Here is a 20321-nt window from a genome sequence, read left to right on the forward strand (position 1 = left end):
ATGCAAAGGAATCCCTCTTCTTCTCCACCTTGGCCATGAGAGAGCTGAGGTGTTTTTTTTTTTTTTAATGCAAAATTTTTCTTTCAACAGAAAAGATATAAAGGATGAAAGGAAGGAAGGGTGGGAGTAAGGAATAGAAGAAGGGAAGGGTAAGGAAGGGGAAGGCAAGGATTCACAGATGCACTGAAACAGACAAGTTCAGCAAAGCAGAGACTACTACCTTGTCTATCAAAAGCAGGTTACAGATCAGACTCGCCGGTGGATCTCATTTGTATTACTTCCACTTCTCATTCTCTTCCTTGCTTCTATCCCAAATGTCTAGAGTTGGAAAAGATTAAACCTTCTGTCTGCAGAAGTCTTCTGGCATGAATGCTATGTCCTTTCCAGAACCCTCTGACCTCCCCAAAGAGGGCTCCAGGTTTTTGATCCCTTATGCTCATTTGTTCTGCTTTACTTTGAGATTTCTTAACCTCAGCCCAGAAACTGGCTTTAAAAGCTTATTGTAGTCAGCCCACCCGGTCTACTTGAGTCAGTCTTTGAAACTCTGGGGGTACTGATTTGAGCCAATCAAATTCACAAGAAATTGACTTCTAACCCCAAATACCACTTCCTAATTTCTGAGAGCTATATGCATGCAGCTCACTCATGTGCATCTCAGTCACTACAAGTATCAGCAATGACGATTACACTACCATTTATTGAATCAGACACTAGATGAATATATTGTCATAAGTGCTTTACCAATACTAATCCTCTTGAGACTGGAAGTGTGGTTCTAAAACCAGCAAAAATCAAGTCAAAATCTGCCCTTTTTATTTTTAGATAAAAATCTCCAGATAAAGATTTAGATTTGCTGGCTTTGCCACCTACTCATGCAACCTCAGTCATCTCTCCTTAATCCCATCTGTCCTTAATCCCTTTGTTTCATTTAGTTTCATGACCAACTTTAAAAGCCCCAAATGCCTTCCACTGATAATGTTTGGGGGATGTCTTTGGTACCTGGGGTCTGTAGTGAACAACTATAAAACCTACATAGAGTAGCCAGAGGGAGTGCTGATTGATGATTGCTCCTTTAGAGGGAACAGGGGCTAACCAGATGGGACTTCAGGTGAAGAGATTACAGAGTAATTAGATATGGTTCACCAGCTGTCAGAAAACAATCTCCTTGCATTTTTATATTTCCATCTGTAAGTGTAGACAAAAAGGAAATCACTCTGAAAGAAATAATAGACCAATGAGTAATTTGGGCTTAAAAGCAGTAAAGGATCCACATGTCTTATATATATATATATCAATGACCCACCCTTTTCCAACTCTCATGTGCTCATAAACAAGTAAATGTGAACACATGCCCGTGACAGCCTGCCTGGAGTTTATGTGGAAGTACATGGACCTTGCATTAGTGGCCCAGCCCCTTTGCAAAGTGTTTCATGGACATTCTCTGTATTTCTCAACACAGTCTAGTAATATGGAATTATGATCCCCATTTCAAAGATGAGAAAACAGAGACTGTCATGTTTTAAGTTGGTGCCTTTACAAATTTCAGTTCTTTAGAGAGATTGAGAAGAAGAAAGATAGTTGATAGCTTCAAGCTCCTATGTTATCTGAGCTGTTCTCTTCTGACCCATACTGGCCTGCTTTAATCCTCAAAACCAAGGCCCTGTGATTAGGCTTGGTAGAGCCTCTGTTTTACCAGGCTATTAGAGATCTACGTGGTGATCCCAACCACCCCCTCAAACCTCAGAGGTGTGCTAAAGACACATATATGATCTTTTACTTGTGATGGTGTTATGATTTGTATATGAGTCAGAAGCTCATGTGTGAGACAATGCAAGCGCATTCAGAGGTGAAGTGATTGGTTTATGAGAGCCTTGACCCAATCAGTGAGTTAATTCCCTGACAGGATTAACTGAGTGATAACCAAAGGCTAGTAGGTTTTGGCTGGAGGAGGTAGGTCCCTGAGGGTGTGCCTTTGTGGTATATATTTTATATCTGGTGAATGGAGTCTCTCTCTGCTTTCTGATCATCATACGAGCTACTTCCCTTCACCACACTGTCCCGCCATGATGTTCAGCCTCCCCCTGAGCCCCAAGGAATGGAACCAGCCTTCTATGGACCTTGAGTCCCCAAATAAACTTTCTTCCTTTAGAAGTATTCTTGTCAGGTCTTTTAGTCACAGCAGTGAAAAGGCTGACTAAAACAGGGGGGTGTAGGAATATCAGTTTGCACCCTCATCCTGGTGATGTCTTGTTCTGCTACCTAGGTGTTCCTAAGAAGTTGACCTGCTCGGCTCTGAGGAATTAGTTACACAGTTAAGCAACCAGAGAGTGGCTGAGCAGGGATTTGAACTTGAGTCCAACCCATTTCAGAGCCCATGCTCCTGAGCACTCTATTATGGAGCCCTCGGCTCAGGCTTGCATCCCTGGTTTACACAGCAAGTGCTGGTAGCAGTGCAGCAGGAGAGTCACAGCACCAGATGCAGGCAGCCTGGGCTATCCGCGTCCAGCTAAAGGCCAACATCTTTCTTGTCTGTACTGCTCAGGACTCAGCCAACAGCTGTCTTTCCATAATCTACGCTGTTTTATACCAAAGTAGAGAGAATCTGACCTGAGGAAGGAAATGTGAGGACCTTCCCAGACTTATGTAAACCATGTTCGTTTTCTTTACACATTTCACTGGGCTGGCCTCCATCCTTCTCCCCCTTCCCACTGACATCATGGACGTCATCTCATAGGGCCAAATGGCCTTTCTGATCCCCTGGACCTTGGCCAGGAGGTTGCATAAGGATTCCTCTTGGTCTTTCACAGCACAGAACAACCACATTGCAACATGATTTGTAAGGGAACAAAGGGAAAGCAATGGCAATGGAAAGGAAGGGACCAATCCTTTGCACAATGGTGGACGAATGGATGCAAACTCAACCCAGGACGGGGAGGAATAAGTGATGAACGCCTCCAAGATTGTGGACCTGAAGAAACAAAGGCAGTTTTAATTTTTTTTTTTAACGTGAAAAATTAGATCCAGTTTGAATATCTTTTGTTTTAAATTTTCTTTTGAGTTGTAGATGGACACAACACCTCTATTTTATTTATTTATTTATTTATTTATTTATTTATTTATTTTTATGTGGTGCTGAGGATCAAACCCAGTGCCTCCCACATGCTAGGCAAGTACTCCACCACTGAGCTACAACCCTAGTCCCCAGTTTGACTATCTTGACTTTAAGAGACTGGGACATTCAAGTAAACTCTCCTAACACAAGAGTCTGAATTCGGTCAGAGAGGTCAAAACCAAAGTTTTACATTTGCAAGCCATCTGCTAAGCTGTGATGGTTACAACTTGAGATGGGCTTTTTTAGGTTAAGAAAGAGATGTAGGGCTGGGGCTGGGGCTCAGTGGTAGAGCACTTGCTTCAAATGTGTGAGGCACTGGGTTTGATCCTCAGCATCATATAAAAATAAATAAAGATATTGTGTCTATCTACAAAGAAAGAAAAAGAAAGATGCAGGGGAAAGGAGGAAGAGAAGGAAAGGGGAGAGACCAGGGAATGAAATTGATCAAATTATATATATGTATGAATATGTAACAATGAATCCCACTACTATGTATAATCATAATATACCAATTTTAATAAAGGATAAGAAAGAGATGAACAAACAACTGAGAAGACCGAGTTCAGGCCAAGAGGCTGCAAGGAGATCTAGAAATCAGCACCATGTTGGGAGAGTTAAGAAGAAAACCACAGTAGTGTAGTCCTGAGTCCTGAGCCAGGACTTCAGGAAGGTCCACCGTATTGAGCTTAAAGTTTTAGATTGTCAAGCTCCCTCCATATAACAACTTTATGGTGATTTTAATGTACCCAGTTACAGATATACTAAATGAATCATTAGCCACTCTGGGATAGCTAATTTTTTTTTCTGTTAAAAGATGGAATTGACCTTGTCAATAAATATTTTCTACTTAAATGATCAAACGTAGTCAAAAAATCATTAACTGCATAATAAAATATACAACAGTTCCTGATAGCCTTGTCCATTACTAAGTTACATGATATGGGTTAAATTCACATAGTAAGTATTCAATGAGTACTTGACATAGCATTTGGTCAACAAATGGCATACTGCGAGTCTTACAATCTTCCAGGATTGTTGGTCCCATTTCAATTCAAAAGGTGAAATGAACAATTCTGAGTTTACACGTAGATGAAATTCTGGTACTCAAATCACAAAATATGGTTTAAAGTCAAATTGCTTTGGAATCACATGGGTCTGCTCCCAAATTCTGACCCCACCTCTTAACTACCTGTGAACGCTGGGGCAAGTGACTTTTGTTTTCTTAGCTATAAAATAGAATAATAACTGGGGCTGGGGTTGTGGCTCAGTGTTAGAGCACTCGCCTAGTATGCATGAGGCACTGGGTTCAATCCTCAGCACCACATAGATGTAAAATAAAGATATTGTGTCCACCTAAAACTTAAAAATAAATATTTTTTTAAAAATAGAATAATCGCTATGTTGGCCATAGAGTTTTTTGTAGGACTAAATAGATACTTAAATAAAATTGTTGCTAGGATGTGATTAACTGAGGGGCAGGTTTCATAAATGTTAGCAAGTAATATTATCAGTACCATTATTGTTGCCTTTTATGGGAAAAGAAAGTTTCCAGGTCCATATATGGTTTTCTCATTAAGTAATTTTGACCTAACCAAAGTCATTTTTGCAATAATATATTTAAACAAGAAATATTATGGACTGATTTTAATTTATAGAGCTTTTTAATTGATACTCATCTTGTCAAGAGTTGAAAATGTGATTATGATAGCAAACAATAAAAAGTTCATGTGTGTATCTACATTTAATTTAATATTTAAGTTTTATATATGTACATATATATCCTTTCTTTAAAAGAAACAAATTTTTAAAATTATGATTGTTTGTGATTTGAAATCATGGTTACAGTTACATCTCAGTTTGCCACCTGTTCTTGTCCAACATAGAGGTTCAAGTTAGAGCCAGGATAGCAAATTGACAATAAATGTCTGTTGGTCTTGTACAAAGCTCTTCTCAGTTCAATTTTAATTAAACATTTAGTATATTCATATAAAAATAAATGTTCATACATATACATAATTACACCAAAACCAATCACTGTAATACTCCTCTTTATAGAATAATGGGCGAAAACCACTATAGTCATTTCAATGGACAGAAAAAGTATTTGACAAAATCCATCACCCCTTCATGAAAAAAAATCAACAAAAAAAAAAAAGAAGGGAACTTCACAAACTGATAAAGTGCATCTACACAAAACCCACAGATAATATTGTGCATAATGATGGAAAACTTCTACCTAATATCAAGTACCAGACAAAGATGTCTACTCCTGGCACTCCCCTCAATGTTATACTAGAGATTTTTATCTATGGCAATTATATAAGAAAAAGAAATAAATCCATTCAGATTGGAAAAGTGAAGTAAAACTATATTATTGGATAGAATGATGCCATAAATAGACACTAAAACACTACAAAGCTCATCAAGTTGGTAAGATACAAAATCAGTTGTACTTCAATACATTAGCTATGAATAATACAAAAATGAAAGTAAGGAAATTCCACTTATAAGAGCATGAAAAAGAACAAAATATTTAGGAACAAATAACAAAGGCTTTTTTTTATGATTTGAAGTTACATCTAAGTAAGACTTGTATAGTGACTCCTACAAAAAAATCTTCATAAGAAATTTTAAAGGACCTAAATGAATGGAAAAACACCTTGTGTTCATGGATTGGAAGACTCAGTACCCTTGAGATGGTAATACTCCTCCAAAGAGATGTACAATTTCAACACAATATATAAATTTCAGGGGGTTTTGGTGTTTTTGTTGTTGTTGTTGTTGTGGGTTTTTTTTTTGTTGTTGTTGTTGTTGTTGTGGTTTTACTTTTGCAGAAATTAATGAGATGGCCCTAAAATTCATATGGAATGTCAAGGGACCCAGAATAGTCAGAAAAAAATCTTAAAGCAGATTTCTGACTTCAGAACTTACTACAGATTTACAGTAATCAAAACATTGTGGTGCTGGCACAAAGACTGACATAGAGACCAATGGAATAGAATAGAAAGCCCAGAAATAAATCCTCGTATATATGAGTTTAGTAATTTTCAACAAGGATGCCAAGACCCTTCAACAGGGAGGGAACAATCTTTTTGATAAATGATGCTGAAATATCTAGGTATTCACGTGCAACAGAATAAAGTTGGACCCTTACCATACACATACAAAAATTAACTCAAAGTGGTTCATAAAACAAATTGGACATAAAACAATAAAACTCTTAGAAGAAAAAAAACAAGGAAAAGTTTCATAACATTGGATTTGGTGATAACTTATTGGATATGATACAAAAATTCATAAGCAAGAAAACAAAGAATAGACAGATTAGATTTCATTGAAACTAAAAACTGTTTTGTACCAAAGGACTTTATCAGTAGAGTAAAAGACAACAACAGGATGGGTGAAAATATCTGTGAATTACATATAGTAAGAAATTAACACTTAGAATGTATACAGAACTAAAACCCAACTGTAAAAAAAACAACTAGATTCAAAAATGGGCAAAAGACTTGAGTATATATAAAGAATGTAGACAAATGACTAATAATCACATGAAAAGATATTCAATATTATTAGTCATTAGTAAAATGTTAAATCAAAAATATAATAAGTTACACTTTAAACCTACCAGAATGGATAATCAAAAAGAGAAGGAAGAAAGGGAAGGAGGGAGGGAGGGACGGGACAGGAAAGAAGAAAATGTTGACAAGGATGTGAGAAACTGGATCCTGTATGTACATCCCTGGTGGAAGGTTAAATCAGTGCAGTCATTATGGAAACAAACTGAGCATCCTCAAAACACTAAATACAGAGTTACCATATGATTCAGCAATCCATTACCAGGTATAAGCCCAATAGAAATTAAATGTTCATAATGGCATTATTCATAATAGCCAAAAATGTAAACAACTGATATGTCCATCATCTGATGAATAAACTAAACTTATACACAGAGTGAAATTGGAATTATTCAGTTGTAAAAAGAAATGAAGTACTGCAGCATGTTACCACTTTGATAAACCTTGAAAATATGCTAAGTGAAAGAAGCCAGACACTAAAGTCCACATATTCTGTGATTCCATTATATGTAATGTCCAATCTAAACAAAGCCATAGGAACAGAAAGTATATTAGTAGTTGTCAGAGGCTGATGTGAGACAGAATTGGGAGAGTTAAGTGAAAGCTAACATGTACAAGTTTATGCATTTTGGGGATGATGACTATATTCTAAAATTGACTATGGTGGTGATGGTTACACAACTCTTGGATATATAAAAACTAATGGATTGTACTCTGGTCTCTTGGGAGTTAAATTTTTTTTTATTATTATTATTATGGTGGGCACCACACCAGAGGGTGCAAATTGCAGGTTAAAAAAAAAAAAGCAAAAGTTTCCATTGCCTGAAATGGTTTGATACATGCATAACTCAAGTCTTGCCATCAAGATTTCTAAGATGAAAGACCCAGAATTCCTTCTTCATCTTTCAGTTGATGAATTAGTTTTGATGATCAACAGCTAACTATGGAGAGCTGAATAGGTAACAAACATTTGCGTACACTTCCTCATTTTGATGCCCCCATCATCTCTCTGACAGAGCTGTTTAGAACATGCTCAAGGTCATACAGCAAGTCAGTGACCCCACTGGGCTGCGACCCCAAGTCTGGACGACTCCCAGGACCTCACTCACAGCCTCTGGAGTTCACACACTTTCAGTGTTTCCTTCTCAGAGAGCTTCCTCCAGGAGTTTGCAGCATCTGAGATTCTAGCCACGCTAAGGAAGAGTGATCATGGAGTGGACAGGGAATGCCCCAGGCTGGGAGTCAGGGACCTTGAGTTGTCTAAGGTGGCCTCTCAGAGGCATGGTTTTCCAAACTGTGAAGTGTTGAAAATTCATCCCATCCAGCTTGAGCATTGAGTCCCAGCCCTGCCTCATTCACACACCACTCAGAGATATCAGGTTGTCAGCCCTACATGGAGACCAAAGGGAAGAAACCCTTCAAGTCGTGTAGCAGGGTGATTTAGGGGTGCTGGGCCTTGGTGTCAGACTGATGTGGTGCTGGTTCCATCACTGATCTCAGTGTGATGGTGAGCATGTCTTAACTCTCAGTCTAGACATATTGGCTTTTTTCTTTTTTAAGTACTGACTGAGAAATAATACGCTATATTGATTTGTCTTTTTCATGGAAGATTGAGAACAAGCCAGACACATTCATTGCAAGATTGATCTGTTACTCGGAAAACCAATAATGGGTAATGAGAAAAAAATCACCAATTGACTAACTTTTTTCCAAACCCATTACTTCCCTGTTGGAAGCAATTTTCAGCTCTGCCTGAGATAGTGTTTTCAAACCAACTCTGAACCTGTTATAAAATGAAATCGATGTCCTTCTCTCTTGTTTTATGTAATTGGAAGTACACCATTAAATGTGCTTTTGAGAATCCAATGCTTTAAAAAAGTGTCTATAAAGTTCATCCAAAATTAATTTATTTTCAAAAGAAAACAGAGTAGATAAAAGTTTCCTACTTTCTTCCTTAATTGTAACTTGAAGGACTTTTGAAAACAATATTGCCATTTATGAATATATGACCAGTGTAACGCCACATTATGTTCACCCACAAGAATGGGATCCTAATTAGAATAAGTTATATGCCATGTATGTATAGTACATGAAAATACATTCTACTATCATATATATCTAAAAAGAATAAATTAAAAATTTTTAAAGGAAAATAATATTGCAGTTTATTAGGAAAAAAACTGGAACAGCTAGACTAGTTTTTGAACATGGGAAGATTGAAGTTTTGTTCTCTGGGTAAATTTTTCACATGTCACTTTTTTTCTGATTTATTGTTCTAATTTTCTTATATACATGACAATAGAATGTATTTTGATACATCATGCATACTGGAGTATAACTTCCCATTTTTCACATATCACTTTATCTATTTTTTAAAATACTGATATTACTGGGCACAGTGGCACATGCCTGTAATCTCAGCTACATGGGAGGTTGAGGCAAAATTATAGAAATTAATTATATGTTCTATGATTCTATTTTGTAGATCATATAATTATATTCTATGAAACATAAAAGTTGGAGGCCATCCCAGGGAACTTAGTAAGACTGACTCAAAATAAAATGTAACAAAGGGCAGGGGATATACCTCAGTGGTAGTACACCTCTGGGTTCCATCCACAGTGCTGAAAAAATTAAAAATACTGTTATATGTGCGTTATGAAAAGTTAAGCAGTAGAGCCATGTAATGTATAGACACTATTACTAGTTTCGTGTGTACTGAATAGATATCAAACATAGACCTGCATTTATAAAATGTTTTTTCTCCCAGTACGATCGTATCTCACTGCTCTAAATTTGCTTTTCTCATCTTGTGATTTTTTTTTTCAATTTTAGTACAGATTAATTTCCCTCACTTTGTCTAGATTTTTTCAAGAAATTCAGGGGACTGTGTGTCCTCTGCAGAACACCCCTTAAAATGCTAAGCATGAAAGAGGGCAGATATTTTGTTGTAGTCAGATCGAGATTTAAATTCCAGCCTCATCTCATAGAAGCAGGGTGTCTTTAAGTAAATTACTTAACATTTCTGACCTCTATGGAGTAGGAATAATCACATTCATCTTCCTGGGTTTCTCATGGGAATTAAATGTGTTACTTAATTCCAAGGGCCAATTAATGGTGAGGAGCAAGAGCTAGGTGAATAGCTATTGTTAAAACACTAGAAAAGGATGACAAGCCAAGAGCATCCTGATGAGTTAAGTTTTGAACACTTTTAAAAATATTTTTATTTTATTTTGTAGATGGACACAATATCTTTATTTTATTTTTACTTGGCACTGAGATCAAACCCAGTGCCTCACGCATGCTAGGCGAGCGCAGTACCTCTGAGCCACAACCCCAGCTCAATTTTGAACACTTTTGCAAGAAAAAAAAAACTTGCAGAAGTTGCCAACATTCAAGTTCATGTATGTTGTGTAACATCCTCCGCACCCACATTCTGAAACCCTCTTCTGATTTTCATCATAATACTTTTATCACCTTCCAACATGCATTATCACTTGTATACTTTTAAAAAAATATTTTTGTTTTAGTTGTAGCTGGACACAATACCTTCATTTTACTTTTATGTGGTGCTGAGGATCAAACCCTGGGCCTCGCATGTGCTAGGCAAGCGCTCTACTGCTGAGCCCCAGCCCCAGCCCCTCATATACTTGATTTATTGTTTATGTGTGTCTTCTCCTAGATGTTCTATATGCACAAGGATCATTTTATTATTCACTAAATCCCAATATCAGTGTAGCCTTAAAACAAAGATTGGCACATAGTAGGCACTCAAAAGAATGGATTAATTTCTCCTTAGAATTTCTTTGTTTTGTTTTTAATCTCTCTTTTTTTTTTTAAGTTGTAGATGGACACAATACCTTTATTTGTTTGTTTATTTATTTATTTATTTTTGTGTGGTGTTGAGGATGGAACCCAAGGCCTCACACATGCAAAGCAAGTGCTCCACCACTGGACTACAACCCCAGCCCCTCTCCTTAGCATTTCTTAAACCCATTCAGATATACTGGCTGCTACTAAGGCTGGCCCCTGGATACTTGAGTAAGCCCAAGATAGCTCAGCCTTGGCTTAGGGTAACATGGAGTACTGGGCCAGGAGCCAGAATCTTCAGGTTCTCTCTCAGCCTTTGCCAGTTCCAGAACTCACCACTCACAAGCTGGATTCCTGGGCAAGCCACATAACAGCTTGATTGAAGCTTTATAAAAAAAAAATAAGAGCATCAATTCCTACCTGTGGTAGGAGCAATTACTCCTTCACATTATGCAGAGATTATATGAGAGATTATTTTATAAACTCTAGATGTTCATATGAAACTGTTCAACTCCAGGACTGCAAAACCCCAGCATATGGTTTTCCAAAGAAAGAACTTGGAAGACTCAAAGGAGGAGGTTTGGACATTTTATTACTCGCATGTTCCTTGGCAGTGGCTGGCCAGTATAAGGGAGGGCTGCCCCTCATCTATAAACAGGAGAGTATATACAGGGTGGGTTGTGTGCCAGGTCATTCTGTTTTGATCCCTACCTAATGACTGAAAATAAAGGAAGTGGGCAGTTTCCTCTTCCTTACCTATCATAGCACATTCTTTGAAGTCCTTCTTCTCTCACCACTAAGAATAACAAGCCTCCCCAGGAACCCATGGGTATGAAACACCAAGAGAGACATAGCAAAAAACCCCAAATGCTTTGACTTTTGGTGGGCACCAAAAAGCAAAAGGAGAAATAATGCAAAGCAGAAGGTTTTTCTGGACTCTAGCCCAAGCTGAAGGTTCTTGGATGGGATCAGGATCTGAATCAGCATTGTTTTCATAAGTGCTAAGCCTGAAGGGTAGAAGGTTCCCCAAAGGCACTAGATGAACAAGTATAGGAAAAGCACTAATCAATACCTGGGTATTTCTGGGTTGTGCAATTTGTGTACAACCCCTGGGAATGACAGCTAATAAACAAGGTCAATGGCTGCTGAGCTGATCACCAGAGAACAAGGGTGGAGAAGAGGACTCTATGGTCTGGTAGGAGAGCTCTGGGGGATGCTTCATCTTCTCAGAGCAGCACTCTTCAAAGGAAAACTTGGTGTGGACTTCCTATCCTTTTGGGATGCCAACATCCATGGAAGACCCAGAAGTCTAGGATGCATCTGTGTTTAGTTCTTCCCACCACTCCTGTTCGCCTTTGTTCCTTCAGGAGACTCACTCATTCTCTAGATCCTTCTGGAAAATGAGGCTTCCTTCCGTGTTTTCTCGAGCAGTACCTGCCTCTCTTAGTATAAGCTTCAGCCATAGGGAGCAACTTGCAATTTCCTAAATAAGCCACCGTCCCTCTCCTCCTTGGACCCTTACACAGGATTCCAGCAATGGGGCAAACTAAGCTCTTGAAATCACCAACCCCTTAGGCTCCATTTCTCCCATTGAGAATTGTGGAGTGTGATGAGAACACTTTTCAGAGACTGTGATTTCCATGTAAAAGACACAGAGACAGATGGCAAGGTTGAGGAGGGCTATGTCACACTATGTTTCCCCCATGGGAATTATTAAGGGTTTTGAGAAACCCTGCAGTTAAAAAAAAAGAGGGGGGCGGAGAGAATCTGTTTAGCTTCATTTAACTCAATATTTCCCCTAAATTACTAACAAAGGAACCGTGTTTTGTATGAATACAGTGCAATGCACTTTGGAAAATACAGGTTTATAGCATGGGGACATTTTTATAAACTCTCAGAAAGGGTGGCAGAGGGCTCATCTGAATTTCTGCATACTATAGTGTCACGTAGTTGTAACGTGATTCAAGTGACGTTGGTTCCATGCTGATCGAGAAACAGAGCTGTCAACCCTGTGAGTACCTTTGAGGTCATTTACCAGATCTCCCTTTAAAGGATAAGGAACCTATTTACACAAAAATCTCTTGAGCTGTATCTACAGACTGCCAGTGTGACAATATGCTGAGTGACCAGGAACATGAGTTCTGGAGTCAAAAAGACCCTGCTCAGGCACCAGCTCTCTAACTTACTACTTCAAGGACCTTATGTGAAGGGTAGTTCTCTCATGAATAAAACATGGCTAATACTATGTCCTGAATTCATCCATCCATAGAAAGCACTTAGCACAGGAAGCTTTTATTTAAGCAGGAAAATGGAATCACTTTGTCTCATTATATACAGGTCAAGACTGTGACAATACCTGAAAAGATAGCCCTATTCTGCTATAGAGTGACTCTTAACAGAAGACCAAGGGGCTGAGAGCACTGACTGTCAATGAGGCGAAAATTTTATTTAGCAGAAATTTTCTAAAAATGCTTTCACAAGGGAACTACATAATCGTGGGCTCTAGGAACATTGCTATACACATGGAGGAAGGGTGAGGTGTCACAGAGTCTTTAATCCATCATCAGGTGTCCTGTGTTGTAGATAGGGAGGTGGGGAGGTGACACACAGCTGAGCACCATGGCTCTGTGGCATGTGAAGAGGAAGAAGGAGAGCCCAGCAAGGAAATAAGTGGGACAAGATAGCTGCTAAACGTGCGGAACTTGACAGACAGAAAATTATGTTCTGAGAATATTTCTGGGACTTTTCTCTATGGTGCATGGTATAAAAGCCCTGCATAATCCTGCTTTAAGGAAATCTACATTAAAGGCCTGCATGTGTTTCAAGGTCTCTAGCTCTAATTTGTGTTTCCTTTGAGTGTAACTGGCGTGCTTATACTGAGATACATGGGGTCACCAGATTTATTAAAGTTACACTAACCAGGCTTCTTTTTTCTTCTTTTATTCAGTTTTTTTTTTTTAGCTCTCTTTTGTTACTATTTCTCACCAGTCACTGAATTTGTCATTCATTGTAACAGCATGTGATTCATATCTCAAGATGTATTGCTACTTGCAATACATCATCTTAATATTCTATATTTTATTGCATTATCTCTTCTCTAATATATTAGATAAGTAAGTGACTGTTTCATAAGATTTGGGAGTTATCTTTATTTCCTCTGTAAAGTACTATATTTTGAAATCGTGTCTTGGACCTGATTACTTCTGAGAAGCGTTCCAATATGTAGATAATTCCATTGTACATAAATTATCAGTGTCCAGAAACTGCAACCTGCCTCTGTCATTGGGCCACATTCTGATGCAATTTTCAGGAAAGCTAGTCACTTTCTAAACTATTTAGAAAATTGGAGAGTGAAGCCAAGTTGGCTGGATTGGGGCATTTGCCTTATTTTACATTTTTGGAATCTGAGCTTAGAGAAAACCCAATATATTTTGGTAGTTCCCACTTTTTGCTGCAGTAGATTTTTGTTAGTTTGGTCCAAAATGTGGACAAAATGCTTAGAATACATTCCTTATTCACTTGTTTGCTTTGCACAATCAAAGAGAATGTTTGTTTGTACACTACAAATTTTATAGGGAAGACAAAACAGCAAGTTTTGCCTGAAACATGTTTACAAGTCCAACTTGCATCAGTAGAGAGCAATGTCACTGAAACTTAACGAGTTTGCGCTTTTTTTTTTTTTTTTTTTTTTTTTGCTACTGGCCTGAAAGCATTCCTCAAAAGGGGGAGCAGCTCATTTAATCAAGTAGCAAATACTATCAAGAACTTCCTGTGCAGAGTTTCAAAGGCTGTTAGGCTGCTTAGGAAAGGATGAGTTGAGGGGAAAATATCAGAACCCAGAACATCAGCACAGGTGTCCTGTCAGCATAGTGGTTGCTTTGTTTTGGAAATTGGGGGGGGGAAAGAAGGACTTCAGAGCTCAGTAATTCAGAGAGAGAGAGAGAGACACAGACAGAGACAGAGATTGAGAGACAGACAGACAGACAAACATTTGGAGTGATACTTCCAAACATTTCTGCAATGGAGAGAGAAAACGAACCCTGGAATACTGAGGAGAGCTGAAGTCAAGGAAGTCCTTCTGTGGACATCACTGTTACCCAGAATCCAGTTCTGATGGCAGGTAGGTGGCCAGTAGCAGTGTTGTCAGAAGAAAGATGGACTTTATTTTAGCAAGGGGCAGTTAAGGGTTTTGTAAGAAAAGGAAGGGATGTAGGAAAGATTTGGGGCAAATAACATGTGCAGGAGACCCCCAGGAAGGCCTGCAGAGAAGGAAAGGCTTGCTTTGTTTGGAGAAGGAGGGCAGTTTGGACTCTAGGGCGATATTTCCTGAAGAGGTTTCAAGGACACTGACCACACAGAATGATGTCGTAGGTACTATATGCATCGTGGCTCTGGGGAGCACCAGGTTAAGCTGCTGTAAATGAGTTCTTTGCTACAGGGCCCATGAGAGCCCGTGACAGTGCACCAGTGTGCCTCATATTTCTCCAGGAAGAGATGTGTGATATGAATCTGTGACATGAATCCCTGACTTTCATGACTACAAAAATGTTTTTTCTTCCAAGTACCAGTCTTCTGAAGATTGTACTTGGGGAAACTCTGTTCTAGGGTGCATCATAGATTTTTCCAAGTTTGTTGAATGAATGAATGGATGGATGGTTAAGTAGATGAATTAGTGAATAAGTGAACGTGATATAGGCGGGAATAAAGAGGCAGACTGGGATAGTGTCAAAATAAAAAGAAAGCATGTATGACTAAGAGAATCGTTTTGAGCCTAGGAATTCCTACCTTTGGTACTTCTATCTAATGTACCTGCCACTTTCTCTTCTGCTTCTTTCTGCCACCTTCTCCCTTCCAGTTGTAGACCAGGGAATAAGACTGATTTATTTAAATACATTTTATTACTCATTCCTTCTTTACTTTTATAGGTAGTGCTACTCTTGCAAACTCCCAAATGGACCTCAGTGAAATCAAAATTTCTGAAGTTATACAGTTGGCAGAATATACCTTGAAGTTTTAAACCTTGTGTTCAGAGGGGTCCCCAGGTCCCCAGGTCCCCAGGTCCCCAGGTCACCTAATGCTTACATGAAATAAGCACATTACATATATGACTTTCCTTCCATTTCCATTTTAATTGTCTGTACCCTCACCTACCCTCACTTCTTTTCCCTTAGCAAAGGAAGATAAAGAAGCAAATGGTACTCTATAGAGTGTTATAGTGAACTGGCTGAAGAATGATAAGCCAGATTAATAGTGTTTCTAAAAATGGAAAACTATGCCCTATCCCCACTTTATGGAGGTGGGAGGACAGCAGGACAAATATCAGAAAGGTCTCCAGATAAGCAGGATAGTTCACCCATCAAGGATTTGGCTAAAAAACCTGCAAGGTTTTGAATGGCTCTCAAGCAAGTGTCTGTTGTCAGGGATACCATCCCTCGTGTAACCGTGACTTCTATCACTTTATTTCAGAACGCCAACCAGGTACCTCTATGGCCAATTCCAACGCCTTCCCTTCAAGTTCAGCTGGAATCAGCAAGGAACTGATCGATCTGCAACCCCTCATCCAATTCCCAGAGGAAGTCGCCAGCATCCTGACAGAGCAGGAGCAGAATATTTACCGAAAGGTCCTGCCAGTGGACTACCTTTGCTTCTTAACCCGGGACTTGGGCACGCCGGAATGCCAGAGGTCCTTGCCCTGCCTCAAAGCGTCCATCTCGGCATCGATTCTCACCTCTCAGAATGGAGAGCACAATGCCCTCGAGGACCTTGTGATGCGATTCAATGAGGTAAGGAGCCACTCTGGGCTGTTTTTAAGTGTATCTCTTCTCTGATTCCCACTGCCTCCCACCACTTCCATGGGGGCTGCTGCTTTTCTCCGGGCAGTGAGGTGACCACACTATCTTCCTCCCTTTGCTGCACTCTGCCTGCCCTCGTGTCTGATTGATCTCATATCTCCATTCCCTGTCACCGTTGAGGGCGCCAATTCTTCTCCCTTTGGACAACCAGATTTTTCAACCCCTAGACACCACTCTGCCCAGTCCCACCCAAGGTTTTAAGACTGGTGTCTCAATTTTGATTTTCAACAACAGGATCCCTGGCCACACCTGTCTAGCCCACCCCCCTTTCCCACTGTCAGGACCCCTCGCAGAAACTTAAAAACCAACACAACTGGGGTTCCACACATGGGAAACTATGGGAAATTTGCCCCACTCCTCTCTCTGCAGCCCATGAAAATTCTCAGCCCCAAAAGTCACTCATTCCACAACCTCTGAGACCAAGCCAAAAGTCAGTCCTAAAGAGGACAGATGTGACTGGTGTCTGGGAACTTTTGAGATGGAGCATCTCTATGGGCTTTAGGGATTCCCAGAGAGGAAAGAGTCAATGGCTGGCATCCCTGTGGCCCTGGAGCAAGGAGGAGGGATGGGGAGGACAAGTGGGTGTCCATGCATACTGGAGGCTGGGCATACTACAATTTGAGGCTTAAAGGACTCTGTCTGTCCATAGTGTAGCCATAGACTGAATTTTCTATTCTGTATTTTGTTTTAAACTTAATGTGTTTTGACTTGAATATTAAATCACAGAATTTTAATCTGGGTATTATTGGTTATTGATTGGTTGGATTCCACAGACAGAGTAGTATCTTACTTTAGTCAGTCAGTAAATTCTACCTAATGCTGCAAGGACAACCAGCAACAACAGAGGATCCTGTTGTTGTTCTTTTTAGATGTTCATGACAGTGGAGTGTATTTTGAAATATTATATATACGTGGACTATAACTTATTCTAATTAGGATCCATCAACCTTTGTTACTTTGTAGTCATTTTACAGCCTCCAGAGCTTGCTAGTGAAGACTCTGGTGTTTAAATGTCAGTGGCAATGGTAGGCCCAGTGGATGCAGAAAGTGTGAGAGACTGAGCCCAACAATCAGTTCCATGTCTAGAGAGACCAGCCGTGTTCCTCAAAAAGACACTTGTCATCCCCAGGAGAAGCTGGTACCCATCTCCTGCTGTAATACCAGCCACTGTACGTGGACCACTTACTAGCGCCTCACAGCAACCTTGGATGACAGACATTGTCGTGAGCCCCACAGTACCACTGGGGAAACTGAGGTGTGAGAGACAGTTTTTTTGCTCAAGGTTACACAGGTGGTGAGTGGCAGTTGTGAGTTTCAAACCCTAATAATCAGGCCCCAGAGCCTGGGTTTTGAACCACTGCAGTACCTTGCCTCTCACCTGCATCAGGCCCCACCCCAATAGGGTATTAGACAGAATTCTGAGAGTGCACAGAGCGCCAGCAAACAGTACTGCCCCAGAGTTGTTTTTTAAAACGAATCTCCTGACATTCTCGACTTTCCTTACCGATAAAAATGGAGTGGAAAATGAAAGTTCCCGTAAATGGAGAGATTTTATTGGTGTATTTTACTGCATTTTGTGAATTATTTTAAACTTCCAGATCTACTCTCACAACTTTAGGACCCTATTCTTGTCTTTTTTTTTTTTTTTTCCTCAAATTGACCTGAACTTAAAAGCAAATTGCCAGAACTTTTAAAATCTAATTTTAAAGTAAACTTGGCTTTCTTCCATTCACTGCCATAACCTTGGGAATCAAAGATGAATCAGTGATTTCACTAATTCAGTGCTGGTGATGATCTGAGCCACAGCTGGGTTGGGGCACGCTTTGGACTCTCTCTGAAAATAGTTTAGCTAAGCAACTTCGGAACGTAAACAAGATTTCTGGGAAAACACTTAAACTACTTAAAAGAACAGACTGTTTTCAAGTATTCTCAAGGATCTATTTTCATACAAATTGTGGGGATACTGATTAAAAATCAGTCTTAAGTCATCATAGTCCAAACCCAAACGATCTCCACAAGACAACACTGAGATAGCTAAATTCGTGTGTGTGTGTGTGTGTGTGTGTGTGTGTGTGTGTAACTAATTAAAATTGCAATGACAATAATATAAGAGAGATCAGTAGGAGTAGAGCAAGCCAATTAGGGGAGGGAGGAGGAAAGGGATGGTACTAGGAAATGAGATTGATCAAATTATGTTATGTGACTGTATAAATATGGCATAATGAATCCCCACTATTATGTATAATTATAATGCACCAATTTAAAAAAGAAAAAAATTGTTTCTATATTAAGGTATAAAATCTGTATTACATTAATAGAGAATTTTTAAATTCAGATTTTCACCTCTTTAGAATGGTCTTGCTTCCAAATTATCATGGCTTTCCACACTGGAAAGAAGGGAAAAGAAAGGAGCATGCATCTATTTAGTAGATGGTTTCTCTGGACTGGACATTTTCACATTTTCTAATCTCATTTCCTCCTATGACAGTTGACTTTATCTTTGTCTTGTAGATAAATAACGATAGTGTTGGATTCTGACCCATAGAGTAAAATAAATATTTCTGAGTACATACTGATATAAATAAATATCAAATCAATCAATCAGTGTGGCATGTGGCAGGGGGCATAGGTCCTACTATAGATAAGAATTCCAATTAATACATGGAGGATGAAGGGGGAAACAGGAAATCATCATTAAAACATGACAGTAACAATTATTGCAGGCAAGAACCACTGATGAACTCTAAAATTATTGGGTGAAAATAAATTTGATGAGAGACAGGATATTTGCATGGTTTCAAAGCATCTCTCTACCAGATACTTATTAATTACAAAGGGAAAATAGTACAGTGGAGAAAACCAGCAGCAGACACCACCTCAACCAAGGGGTCAAAGTCAACGTGCCAGTAAAAATCATCTGAGCCCCCTGATAAGATGCGCTAAGAGTGGTGAGACACCCTCTCATGGCATTCTTGTTACAAGTGCTTACCTTAATCAAATCATGAGAAAGCATCAGGCTATCCCAAGTGGAGGGACATTCAACTCTTTTTAAAAAAGTGGCAAGGTAATAAAAGATAAGAAAAATACAAGGGACTGTCAAAACCAGAGGAGAACAAAAGTTATGACTACTTAATGTGTTGTAGAATCCTATTGATCCTGGACTAGAAAGAAGACATGAATGGAAAAACTGGTAATACCCTATGAAGGCTTGTAGTTTAGCTAGTATTACTATATCAATGTTGATTTCCTGTTTTTTAAATGTTTTTATTTTTATTTTTTGTAGTTTTAAATGGACAGCATGTCTTTATTTTATTTATTTTTATGTGGTGCTGAGGATTGAACCCAGTGCCTCATGCATGCTCACCAAGTGCTCTGCCACTGAACTACAGGCCCAGCTCTGATTTCCTGGTTTTCATACTTGTATTATACTTGTGATCGATTTTAACATTAAGAGAAACTGGGTGAAAAGTATACAGGAACTATTTGTGTATTTGTGTGTGCTATTTTTGCACACTTTCTGAAAATCTAAAATTACTTCAAAATAAAAAGTTTTAAAATAAAGTAATGAGCTCAGAGAGGTCGAGTTACTTGTCCCAGGTCACAAGTAGCTGTGTGGTTATCAAAATCCAGATCTGTCTTCTACAGTCTATCTTTTCTTACCCAACAGCCTCTCTACTTGTTAACTGATCAAGTTTAAGTTTGTAATAAAACTAGAATTGTAGACGTAGAATTTAATTAGACTTGGGTGTCCTTTTCTGTGTTCTCTTTCTACTTTTTCCTAAATCCCCTATGCAGTCTCTCATGTCCTGCTCCTCTTTGTTTCTCTTTCTATCCAATTTCCTACTACCTAGACTTCTGCCATCCCTCCCTCATTCATTTATTCACTCACTTGAGGCATATTTATTGTGCACCTACTAGGTTGTAACCTTTTCTTTTTTCTCATTGGTGCATCAAACATTTTTTTAATTA

At 39.0% G+C, this 20321-nt stretch overlaps 1 protein-coding gene across 4 annotated transcripts in view; it reads left to right on the top strand.

The window, feature by feature from the left end:
• The window catches only part of Plce1 (phospholipase C epsilon 1), a 283071-nt gene that overhangs the window by 136982 nt on the left and 125768 nt on the right, over window positions 1–20321 (top strand). For all 4 annotated transcript variants that reach the window (XM_076834573.1, XM_076834570.1, XM_076834571.1 and 1 more), the window contains exon 4: window positions 15967–16283. In XM_076834573.1, coding sequence (XP_076690688.1) covers window positions 15967–16283 — 317 coding nt within the window. The remainder of the gene's footprint in view (window positions 1–15966; window positions 16284–20321) is intronic.

The sequence above is a fragment of the Callospermophilus lateralis genome, chromosome 15 (genome assembly GCF_048772815.1).
Source record: "Callospermophilus lateralis isolate mCalLat2 chromosome 15, mCalLat2.hap1, whole genome shotgun sequence".
Taxonomy (NCBI): Eukaryota; Metazoa; Chordata; class Mammalia; order Rodentia; family Sciuridae; genus Callospermophilus; species Callospermophilus lateralis.